This window comes from Cherax quadricarinatus, chromosome 60 (assembly GCF_038502225.1).
Source record: "Cherax quadricarinatus isolate ZL_2023a chromosome 60, ASM3850222v1, whole genome shotgun sequence".
In the NCBI taxonomy this organism is placed as follows: domain Eukaryota; kingdom Metazoa; phylum Arthropoda; class Malacostraca; order Decapoda; family Parastacidae; genus Cherax; species Cherax quadricarinatus.
This window is the reverse complement of record NC_091351.1, coordinates 22,207,878-22,220,795: the sequence shown is the minus strand read 5'-3', so window position 1 is coordinate 22,220,795 and position 12,918 is coordinate 22,207,878. Positions and strand designations below refer to the sequence as shown.

General features: G+C 42.1%; 1 protein-coding gene across 4 annotated transcripts in view; it reads left to right on the top strand.

Moving 5' to 3' along the window:
• The window catches only part of LOC128694511 (glyoxylate/hydroxypyruvate reductase A-like), a 451,562-nt gene that overhangs the window by 153,292 nt on the left and 285,352 nt on the right, over positions 1-12,918 (top strand). For 3 of the 4 annotated variants that reach the window (XM_070098029.1, XM_070098027.1, XM_070098030.1), the window contains one exon: positions 1,399-1,482. The exons of the other annotated variant lie outside the window; for it this stretch is intronic. In XM_070098029.1, the coding sequence (XP_069954130.1) occupies positions 1,399-1,482 (84 nt within the window). The remainder of the gene's footprint in view (positions 1-1,398; positions 1,483-12,918) is intronic. 4 annotated transcript variants of the gene reach the window in all.

Sequence of the window (12,918 nt, the reverse complement as noted above, 5' to 3'; positions counted from 1 at the left end):
ACCAGGCTGTAGTGTTAATGTTAATGTTAATATAAGCTACACAATGTACTAACACTTGTGTGTACATCACCAGGCTGTAGTGTTAATGTTAATGTTAATATAAGCTTCACAATGTACTAACACTTGTGTATACATCACCAGGCTGTAGTGTTAACGTTAATGTTAATATAAGCAAGATAATGTAATAACACTTGTGTATACATCACCAGGCTGTAGTGTTAATGTTAATGTTAATATAAGCAACACAATGTACTAAGATATAACACTTGTGTATACATCACCAGGCTGTAGTGTTAATGTTAATGTTAATATAAGCAAGATAATGTACTAACACTTGTGTATACATCACCAGGCTGTAGTGTTAATGTTAATGTTAATATAAGCAACACAATGTACTAAGATATAACACTTGTGTATACAACACCAATCTGTAGTGTTAATGTTAATGTTAATATAAGCAAGATAATGTAATAACACTTGTGTATACATCACCAGGCTGTAGTGTTAATGTTAATGTTAATATAAGCAACACAATGTACTAAGATATAACACTTGTGTATACATCACCAGGCTGTAGTGTTAATGTTAATGTTAATATAAGCTACACAATGTATTAACACTTGTGTATACATCACCAGGCTGTAGAGAGACTTCCACTCCTCCGCTGTGCTCATGGAACCTGGGCTGGAGTATAAGCTACACAATGTACTAACACTTGTGTATACATCACCAGGCTGTAGAGAGACTTCCACTCCTCCGCTGTGCTCATGGAACCTGGGCTGGAGTATAAGCTACACAATGTACTAACACTTGTGTATACATCACCAGGTTGTAGAGAGACTTCCACTCCTCCGCTGGGCTCAGGGAACCTGGGCTGGAGTATAAGCTACACAATGTACTAACACTTGTGTATACATCACCAGGTTGTAGAGAGACTTCCACTCCTCCGCTGGGCTCAGGGAACCTGGGCTGGAGTATAAGCTACACAATGTACTAACACTTGTGTATACATCACCAGGCTGTAGAGAGACTTCCACTCCTCCGCTGGGCTCAGGGAACCTGGGCTGGAGTATAAGCTACACAATGTTCTAACACTTGTGTATACATCACCAGGTTGTAGAGAGACTTCCACTCCTCCGCTGTGCTCAGGGAACCTGGGCTGGAGTATAAGCTACACAATGTACTAACACTTGTGTATACATCACCAGGTTGTAGAGAGACTTCCACTCCTCCGCTGGGCTCAGGGAACCTGGGCTGGAGTATAAGCTACACAATGTACTAACACTTGTGTATACATCACCAGGCTGTAGAGAGACTTCCACTCCTCCGCTGGGCTCAGGGAACCTGGGCTGGAGTATAAGCTACACAATGTACTAACACTTGTGTATACATCACCAGGCTGTAGAGAGACTTCCACTCCTCCGCTGGGCTCAGGGAACCTGGGCTGGAGTTGATAATGTTATCAACTTCTTCAAGAATAAGGTAAGAATTTTGATTTTTTTTACTATAACATTGTATTGAACTAACATTTGTATAAGTCTTACAAGATTATTGAGTTTACTGAACATTTACTTAGTCAACTTTTATTGCAATGACTTAAGGATCTTACCCATAGACTTAACTAATTTATTGTTCGCTTTACGTATTTCTGTTTATTACCCCAGGATGGTGTTTCTGTCCATCCTGGACTATTGTCATATCACAACTGAGAGTGTAAGAGATAGAGAAGGGCAGTAGACAGACTGAGGGGAGGCAGGAGGATGAAGAGCTCCATAGTAGTAGTAGTAGTAGTAATAATAATAGAAGTAGCAGAAATAGTAGTGATAGAAGTAGTAGTAGTAGTAGTGGTGGTGGTGGTATCGGTGGTAATGGAGATGGTGGTAGCAATAGTAGTAGCACAGCAGTGGTGGTAGTAGTAATGAGGAAGTAGTAGTGGTAATAGTAAAGCAAGTGGTAGACGTAATACCAGAGAGAGTAGTAGCAGTGAAGAACTCTCACCAAGGTAGACGTAATACCTGAGAGAGTGGTAGCAGTGAAGAACTCTCACCAAGGTAGACGTAATACCAGAGAGAGTGGTAGCAGTGAAGAACTCTCACCAAGGTAGACGTAATACCTGAGAGAGTGGTAGCAGTGAAGAACTCTCACCAAGGTAGACGTAATACCAGAGAGAGTGGTAGCAGTGAAGAACTCTCACCAAGGTAGACGTAATACCTGAGAGAGTGGTAGCAGTGAAGAACTCTCACCAAGGTAGACGTAATACCAGAGAGAGTGGTAGCAGTGAAGAACTCTCACCAAGGTAGACGTAATACCTGAGAGAGTGGTAGCAGTGAAGAACTCTCACCAAGGTAGACGTAATACCAGAGAGAGTGGTAGCAGTGAAGAACTCTCACCAAGGTAGACGTAATACCTGAGAGGGTGGTAGCAGTGAAGAACTCTCACCAAGGTAGACGTAATACCAGAGAGGGTGGTAGCAGTGAAGAACTCTCACCAAGGTAGACGTAATACCTGAGAGGGTGGTAGCAGTGAAGAACTCTCACCAAGGTAGACGTAATACCTGAGAGGGTGGTAGCAGTGAAGAACTCTCACCAAGGTAGACGTAATACCTGAGAGAGTAGTAGCAGTGAAGAACTCTCACCAAGGTAGACGTAATACCTGAGAGGGTGGTAGCAGTGAAGAACTCTCACCAAGGTAGACGTAATACCTGAGAGAGTAGTAGCAGTGAAGAACTCTCACCAAGGTAGACGTAATACCTGAGAGAGTAGTAGCAGTGAAGAACTCTCACCAAGGTAGACGTAATACCTGAGAGAGTGGTAGCAATGAAGAATAAGATAATTGAAAAAGATCAAGACATCAGTGGGAACAGAGGGGGGCGAAGTAGTTCATCAATAACCTTCACTCTCAGAGAATTAAGATCATCGTCTTAAGGAACATTAGTGAAGTGAAGCTCAGTGACAAGACTAAGCATCTTCCAGGACGGATGTTGCCCAGACTCAGCATCTTCCAGGACGGATGTTGCCCAGACTCAGCATCTTCCAGGACGGATGTTGCCCAGACTCAGCATCTTCCAGGACGGATGTTGCCCAGACTCAGCATCTTCCAGGACGGATGTTGCCCAGACTCAGCATCTTCCAGGACGGATGTTGCCTAGACTCAGCATCTTCCAGGACGGATGTTGCCCAGACTCAGCATCTTCCAGGACGGATGTTGCCCAGACTCAGCATCTTCCAGGACGGATGTTGCCCAGACTCAGCATCTTCCAGGACGGATGTTGCCCAGACTCAGCATCTTCCAGGACGGATGTTGCCTAGACTCAGCATCTTCCAGGACGGATGTTGCCTAGACTCAGCATCTTCCAGGACGGATGTTGCCTAGACTCAGCATCTTCCAGGACGGATGTTGCCCAGACTCAGCATCTTCCAGGACGGATGTTGCCTACACTTACCATCTTCCAGGACGGATGTTGCCTAGACTCAGCATCTTCCAGGACGGATGTTGCCCAGACTCAGCATCTTCCAGGACGGATGTTGCCTAGACTCAGCATCTTCCAGGACGGATGTTGCCTAGACTCAGCATCTTCCAGGACGGATGTTGCCTACACTTACCATCTTCCAGGACGGATGTTGCCTAGACTCAGCATCTTCCAGGACGGATGTTGCCTACACTTACCATCTTCCAGGACGGATGTTGCCCAGACTCAGCAACTTCCAGGACGGATGTTGCCTAGACTCAGCATCTTCCAGGACGGATGTTGCCTACACTTACCATCTTCCAGGACGGATGTTGCCTAGACTCAGCATCTTCCAGGACGGATGTTGCCCAGACTCAGCATCTTCCAGGACGGATGTTGCCTAGACTCAGCATCTTCCAGGACGGATGTTGCCTAGACTCAGCATCTTCCAGGACGGATGTTGCCCAGACTCAGCATCTTCCAGGACGGATGTTGCCTAGACTCAGCATCTTCCAGGACGGATGTTGCCTAGACTCAGCATCTTCCAGGACGGATGTTGCCCAGACTCAGCATCTTCCAGGACGGATGTTGCCTAGACTCAGCATCTTCCAGGACGGATGTTGCCCAGACTCAGCATCTTCCAGGACGGATGTTGCCTAGACTCAGCATCTTCCAGGACGGATGTTGCCTAGACTCAGCATCTTCCAGGACGGATGTTGCCTAGATTCAACATCTTCCAGGAGGGATGTTACCGAGACTCAGAATCTTCCAGGACGGATGTCGCCTAGACTTACCATCTTCCAGGACGGATGTTGCCCAGACTCAGCATCTTCCAGGACAAATGTTGCCTAGACTCAGCATCTTCCAGGACGGATGTTGCCTAGACTCAGCATCTTCAAGGACGGATGTTGCCTAGACTCAGCATCTTCCAGGACGGATGTTGCCTAGACTCAGCATCTTCCAGGACGGATGTTGCCTAGACTCAGCATCTTCCAGGACGGATGTTGCCTAGATTCAGCATCTTCCAGGACGGATGTTGCCTAGACTCAGCATCTTCCAGGACGGATGTTGCCTAGACTCATCATCTTCCAGGACGGATGTTGCCTAGATTCAGCATCTTCCAGGACGGATGTTGCCTAGACTCAGCATCTTCCAGGACGGAAGTTGCCTAGATCCTACATCTTCCAGGACGGATGTTGACTTGACTCAGAATCTTCCAAGACGGATGTAGCATAGATTCAGCATGTTCCACGACGGATGTTGCCTAGACTCAGCATCTTCCAGAACGGATGTTGCCTGAAACGTTTGATGAAGTTTTGTGAGTGACGGAGCTGAGCAGGAAAAGAGCCAAATAAATTAGTGATAGTTATCACCTAACAGGAGCTAAGAGATAGTTCACCTGAGAGGAGTTAAGAGATAGTTATCACCTGACAGGAGTTAAGAGATAGTTATTACCTGACAGGAGCTAAGAGACAATTATCACCTGACAGGAGTTAAGAGATAGTTATTACCTGACAGGAGTTAAGAGATAGTTATTACCTGACAGGAGCTAAGAGACAATTATCACCTGACAGGAGTTAAGAGAGAGTTACCACCTGACAGGAGCTAGGAGATAGTTATCACCTGACAGGAGTTAAAAGCTTGTTATTACCTGACAGGAGTTAAGAGACAGTTATCACCTGACACGAGTTAAGAGACAGTTATCACCTGACAGGAGTTAAGAGATAGTTATTACCTGACATGAGCCAAGGGATAGTTATCACCTGATAGGAGCTAAGAGAGAGTTATCACCTGACAGGAGCTAAGAGACATCACGTGACAGAAGCCAAAAGATAGATATTACCTGACAGGAGTTAAGATACAGTTATCACATGTCTGGAGCCAAGAGACAGATATTAACTGACAGGAGCCAAGAGATAGTTATCTCCTGACAGGAATTAAAGAGACAGTTATCACCTGACAAGAGCCAAGAGATACATATTACCTGGCAGGAGCCAAGAGATAGTTATTACCTGACAGGAGCTAAGAGACAGTTATCACCTGACAAGAGTTAAGAGATAGTTATCGCCTGAGAGGAGTTAAGAGACTGTTATCACCTGACAGGAGCCAAGAGATAGTTATCACCTGACAGGAGCCAAGAGATAGTTATCACCTGAGAGTAGTTAAGAGACTGTTATCACCTGACAGGAGCCAAGAGACAGTTATCACCTGACAGGAGCCAAGAGACAGTTATCACCTGACAAGAGTTAAGAGATAGTTATCGCCTGAGAGGAGTTAAGAGACTGTTATCACCTGACAGGAGCCAAGAGATAGTTATCACCTGACAGGAGCCAAGTGATAGTTATCACCTGAGAGTAGTTAAGAGACTGTTATCACCTGACAGGAGCCAAGAGATAATTATCACCTGACAGGAGCCAAGAGATAGTTATCACCTTAGAGGAGCTAAGAGATAGTTATTACCTGACAGAAGTTAAGAGACAGTCATCACCTGACAGGAGTTGAGAGATAGTTATTACCTGAGAGGAGTTAAGAAATAGTTATTACCTGACAGGAGCTAATAGATTGTTATCACCTGACAGGAGTTAAGAGATAGTTGTCTCCTGACAGGAGCCAAGAGATAGTTATCATCTGAGAGGAGTTGAGAGACAGTTATTACCTGACAGGAGCTAATGGATTGTTATTACCTGACAGAAGTTAAGAGACAGTTATCACTTGACAGGAGTTGAGAGATAGTTATTACCTGAGAGGAGCTAATAGATTGTTATCACCTGACAGGAGTTAAGAGATAGTTGTCACCTGACAGGAGTTAAGAGACAGTTATCACCTGACAGGAGTTGATAGATAGTTATTACCTGACAGGAGCTAATAGATTGTTATCACCTGACAGGAGTTAAGAGATAGTTATCACCTGAGAGGAGTTAAGAGATAGTTATTACCTGACAGAACTTAAGAGACAGTTATCACCTGACAGGAGTTGAGAGATATTTATTACCTGACAGGAGTTAAGAGAAAGTTATCACCTGACAGGAGGTAAGAGATAGTTATCACCTGACAGGAGTTAGGAGACAGTTAACACCTGACAGGAGTTAAGAGATATTTATCACCTGACAGGAGTTAGGAGACAGTTATCACCTGACAGGAGTTAAGAGACTGTTATCACCTGAAAGGAGCTAAGAGACAGTTATCACCTGACAGGAGCTAAGAAATAGTTATTACCTGACTGGAGTTAAGAGACAGTTATCACCTAGCAGGAGCTAAGAGATAGTTATCACCTGACAGGAGTTAAGAGATAATTATCACCTGACAGGAGTTAAGAGATAGTTATTACCTGACAGTAGCTAGGAGATAGTTATCACCTGACAGGAGTTAGGAGAGAGTTATCACCTGACAGGCGTTAACAGACAGTTATCACCTGACAAGAGTTGAGAGACAGTTATCACCTGACAGGAGTTAATAGATAGTTATCACCTGACAGGAGTTAAGAGATAGATATCACCTAACAGGAGCTAAGAGACAGTTATCACCTGACAGGAGCTAAGAGATAGTTATCACCTGACATGAGTTACAAGATAGTAATCACCTGACAGGAGTTAAGAGATAGTTATTACCTGACAGGAGCTAAGAGATAGTTATCACCTGAGAGGAGCTAAGAGATAGTTATTAACTGACAGGAGTTAGGAGTCAGTTATCACCTGACAGTAGCTAGGAGATAGTTATCACCTGACAGGAGTTACCTGGAGGTTACCTGGAGGTTATTCCGGGGATCAACGCCCCCGCGGCCCGGTCCATGACCAGGCCTCCCGATGGATCAGGGCCTGATCAACTAGGCTGTTACTGCTGGCCGCACGCAGTCCAACGTACGAGCCACAGCCCGGCTGATCCGGCACTGACTTTAGGTATCTGTCCAGCTCTCTCTTGAAGGCAGCCAGGGGTTTATTGGCAATTCCCCTAATGCTTGATGGGAGGCTGTTGAACAGTTTTGGGCCCCGGACACTTATGGTGTTTTCCCTTAGTGTACCAATGGCGCCCCTACTTTTTATTGGGGGCATTTTGCATCGCCTGCCCAGTCTTTTACTTTCGTAGGGAGTGATTTCTGTGTGCAGATTTGGGACCATTCCTTCCAAGATTTTCCAAGTGTAGATTATGATATATCTCTCCTTCCTGCGTTCCAACGAGTACAAGTCAAGTGCTTCCAAGCGTTCCCAGTAGTTAAGGTGCTTGACAGAACTTATACGTGCAGTCAAGGATCTCTGTACACTCTCTAGATCTGCGATTTCACCTGCTTTGAATGGAGATGTTAATGTACAGCAGTATTCCAGCCTAGAGAGAACAAGTGATTTGAAAAGGATCATCATGGGCTTGGCATCTCTCGTTTTGAAAGTTCTCATTATCCATCCTATCATTTTCTTTGCACGTGCGATCGTGGCACTGTTGTGACATTACTACTCCCAGGTCCCTTACATTATTTTTCCGCTCGTTAGGAGAGAGTTATCACCTGACAAGAGTTGAGAGACAGTTATCACCTGACAGGAGCCAAGAGATAGTTATCACCTGACAGGAGGTAAGAGACAGTTATCACCTGACTGGAGCCAAGAGATAGTTATCACCTGACATGAGTTAAGAGACTGTTATCACCTGACAGGAGTTAAGAGATTGATATCACCTGACAGGAGCCAAGAGACAGTTATCACCTGAGAGGAGTTAAGAGACTGTTATCACCTGACAGGAGCCAAGAGATAGTTATCACCTGACTGGAGCTAAGAGATAGTTATTACCTGACGGAAGTTAAGAGACAGTTATCAGCTGACAGGAGCTATGAGATAATTATTACCTGACAGGAGCTAAGAGACAGTTATCATCTGAAAGGAGTTAAAAGATAGTTATCACCTGACAGGAGCTAGGAGACAGTTATCACCTGACAGGAGTTAAGGGACAGTTGTCACCTGACAGGAGCTAAGAGACAGTTATCACCTGACAGGAGTTAAGAGATAGTTATCACCTGACAGGAGTTAAAAGAGTTATCACCTGACAGGAGCTAAGAGACAGTTATCACCTGACAGGAGCTAAGAGATAGTTATCACCTGACAGGAGTTAAGAGACAGTCATCACCTGACAGGAGCTAAGAGACAGTCACCACCTGACAGGAGCTAAGAGACAGTTATCACCTGACAGGAGTTAAGAGATTGTTATCACCTGAGAGGAGATAACAGACAGTTATCACCTGACAGGAGCTAAGAGACAGTTATCACCTGGCAGGAGCTAAGAGACAGTTATCACCTGACAGGAGTTAAGAGATTGTTATTACCTGACAGGAGATAAGAGACAGTTATCACCTGACAGGAGCTAAGAGATAGTTATCACCTGACAGGAGCTAAGAGTTAGTTATTACCTGACAGGAGTCAGGAGTCAGTTATCACCTGACAGGAGCTAAGATATAGTTATCACCTGACAGGAGTAAGGTGACAGTTATCACCTGTCAGGAGTTAATAGACAGTCATCACCTGACAGGAGTTAAGAGACAGTCATCACCTGACAGGAGCTAAGAGACAGAACCTCCTTAAGAAATGTTGGCACCAAGAGGAATACCAACTTGTGGGTTTTATTGACATCATAAAGCAAGAAAGAGAGAGAAAACAGGGAAGCTGATTATTGTTATAATCATGGGGAGCGCTAAACCCGTAGGATTATACAGCGCACCTTGGGGAATGGAAGGCATTCAGGCTCCATTCAGGAAACCGGAACACAGATCGAATTCCCTAGATCAAGAGCCTCTTACTAGAATCAAGGAACCTTTCTTGAGGGGGAAGGGAAGCGGAGAACAAGAACAAGATCATTAGGACAGAGATTAATGCTTTACTTTCCTGGTTAAAAGTTCTCTTGATGGGATCAAGAAAGCTAGAACCTAGAGGAATATATAGTGTGAAAATCAGAACCAAGAGGAATGTATAGCGTGAAAGTTAAAACCAAGAGGAATGTATAGCGTGAAAGTTAAAACCAAGAGGAATGTATAGTATGAAAGTTAGACCCAAGAGGAATGTTAGCGTGAAAGTTAGAACCAAGAGGAATATATAGTGTGAAAGTTAGAACCTAGAGGAATATATAGCGTGAAAGTTAGAACCAAGAGGAATATATAGTGCGAAAGTTAAAACCAAGAGGAATGTATAGTGTGAAAGTTAAAACCAAGAGGAATGTATAGCGTGAAAGTTAAAACCAAGAGGAATGTATAGTGTGAAAGTTAGAACCAAGAGGAATATATAGTGCGAAAGTTAAAACCAAGAGGAATGTATAGTGTGAAAGTTAGAACCAAGAGGAATATATAGCGTGAAAGTTAGAAACAGGAGGAATGTATAGTGTGAATGTTAGACCCTAGAGGAATGTATAGCGTAAAAGTTAGAACCAAGAGGAATGTATAGTGCGAAAGTTAGAACCAAGAGGAATGTATAGTGTGAAAGTTAAACCCTAGAGGAATGTATAGCATGAAAGTTAGAACCAAGAGGAATGTATAGCGTGAAAGATAGACCCAAGAGAAATGTATAGCGTGAAAGTTAGAACCAAGAGGAATGTATTGTGTGAAAGCCAAACCATAAAGGAATGTATAGCGTGAAAGTTAGAACCAAGAGGAATGTATAGTGTGAAAGTTAGAACCGAGACGAATGTATAGTGTGAAAGTTAAAACCAAGAGAATGTATATTGTGAAAGTTAGAACCGAGAGGAATGAGTATTGTGAAAGTTAGAAACAAGAGAATGTATAGTGTGAAAGTTAGAACCTAGAGGGATGTGTATTGTGAAAGTTAGAACCAAGAAATTGTATATTGTGAAAGTTAGAACCGAGAGGAATGTATAATATCAAAGTTAGAACCAAGAGGAATGTATAGTGCGAAAGTAAGAACCTAGATGAATATATTGTGAAAGTTAGAACATAAAGGAATGTATATTATGAAAGTTAGAACCAAGAGCAATGTATAGAGTGAAAGTTAGAACCCAGAGGAATGTACAGTATGAAAGTTAGAAGCACGAGCAATGTATAGTGTAAAAGTTAGAACCACCAGGAATGTATAGGGTGAAAGTTAGAACCTCGAGGAATGTATAGTGTGAAAGTTAGAACCAAGAGGAATGGATAGTGTTAAAATTAAAACCAAGAGGAATATATAGTATGAAAGTTAGAACCAAGAGGAATGTATAGTGTGAAAGTTAGAACCAAGAGGAATATATAGTGGGAAAGTTAGACCCTAGAGGAATGTATAGCATGAAAGTTAGAACCTAGAGGAATATATAGTGTGAAAGTTAGAACCAAGAGGAATGTATATTGTGAAAGTTAGAACCAAGAGAATGTATAGTGTGAAAGTTAGAACCAAGAGGAATGTATAGTGTCAAAGTTATAACCAAGAGGAATGTATAGTGCGAAAGTTAGAAGCTAAAGGAATGTATAGTGTGAAAGTTAGAACCAAGAGCAATGTATAGGGTGAGAATTAGAATCACGAGGAATGTATAGTGTGAAAGTTAGAACCACGAGGAATGTATAGTGTGCAAGTTAGAACCAAGGGGAATGAATAGTGTGAAAGTTAGAAACTTGAGGAATGTATAGTATGAAAGTTAGACTCTAGAGAAATGTACAGCATGAAAGTTAGAACCAAGAGGATTGTATAGTGTGAAAGTTAGAACCGAGTGGAATGTATATTGTGAAAGTTAGAATCAATAGAATGCATAGTGTAAAAGTTAGACCCTAGAGGAATGTATAGCGTGAAAGTTAGAACCGAGAGGAATGTATAGTGTGAAAGTTAGAACCGAGTGGAATGTATATTGTGAAAGTTAGAATCAATAGAATGCATAGTGTAAAAGTTAGACCCTAGAGGAATGTATAGTGTGAAAGTTAGAACCGAGTGGAAAGTACAGTGTGAAAGTTAGAACCTAGAGGAATATGTATTGTGAAAGTTAGAACCAAGAAAATCTATAGTGTTAAAGGTAGAACTGAGAGGAATGTATAGTGTGAAAGTTAGAACCAAGAGGAATGTATAGTGTCAAAGTTAGAACCAAGAGGAATGTATAGTGCGAAAGTTAGAACCTAGATGAATGTATATTATGAAAGTTAGAACCAAGAGCAACGTATAGAGTGAAAGTTAGAACCGAGGGGAATTTACAGTATGAAAGTTTGAACCACGAGGAATGCATAGGGTGAAAGTTAGAACCACGGCGAATGTATAGTGTGAAATTTAGACCCTAGAGGAATATATAGTGTGAAAGTTAGACCCTAGAGGAATTTATAGTGTGAAAGTTAGAACCAAGTGGAAAGTCTAGTGTGAAAGTTAGAACCTAGAGGAATGTATAGTGTGAAAGTTAGAACCGAGATGAATGTATATTGTGAAAGTTAGAACCAAGAGAATGTATATTGTGAAAGTTAGAACCAAGAGGAATATATAGTGTGAAAGTTAGAACCGAGAGGAATGTATAGTGTGAAAGTTGTAACCTAGAAGAATGTATATTGTGAAAGTTAGAACAAAGAGAATGTATAGTGTGAAAGTTAGAACCAAGAGGAATGTATAGTGTGAAAGTTAGAACCTAGAGAAATGTATAGTGTCAAAGTCATAACCAAGAGGAATGTATAGTGCGAAATTTAGAACCCAGAGGAATGTATATTGTGAAAGTTAGAACCAAGAGCAATGTATAGGGTTAAAGTTAGAATCACGAGGAATGTATAGTGTGAAAGTTAGAACCGTGAGGAATGTATAGTGTGAAAGTTATAACCACGAGGAATATAGAGTGTGAAAGTTAGAAACTAGAGGAATGTATAGTGTGAAAGTTAGACCCATGAGGAATGTATAGCGTGAAAGTTAGAACAAAGAGGAATGTATAGTGTGAAAGTTAGAACCAAGAGGAATGTATAGTGCGAAAGTTAGAACATAGAGAAATGTGTATTGTGAAAGTTAGAACCTAGAGGAATGAATATTGTGAAAGTTAGAACCAAGAGCAATGTACAGAGTGAAAGTTAGAACTGAGAGGAATGTATAGTGTGAAAGTTAGAACCAAGAGTAATGTATTGTGCGAAAGTTAGAACTTAGAGGAATGTATATTGTGAAATTTAGAACCAAGAGGAATGTATAGTGTGAATGTTAGAACCACGAGGAATGTATAGTGTGAAAGTTAGAACCGAGAGGAATGTATAAGGTGGAAGTTAGAACCAAGAGGAATGTATAGTGTGAAAGTTAGATCCGAAAGGAATGTATAGTGTGAAAGTTAGAACCGAGAGGAATGTATAAGGTGGAAGTTAGAACCAAGAGGAATGTATAGTGTGAAAGTTAGATCCGAGAGGAATGTATAGTGTGAAAGTTAGATCCGAGAGGAATGTATAAGGTGGAAGTTAGAACCAAGAGGAATGTATAGAGTGAAAATTAGAACCGAGAGAACTGTATAGTGTGAAAGTTAGAACCAATAGGAATGTATATTGTGAAATTTAGAACCGAGAGAAATGCATG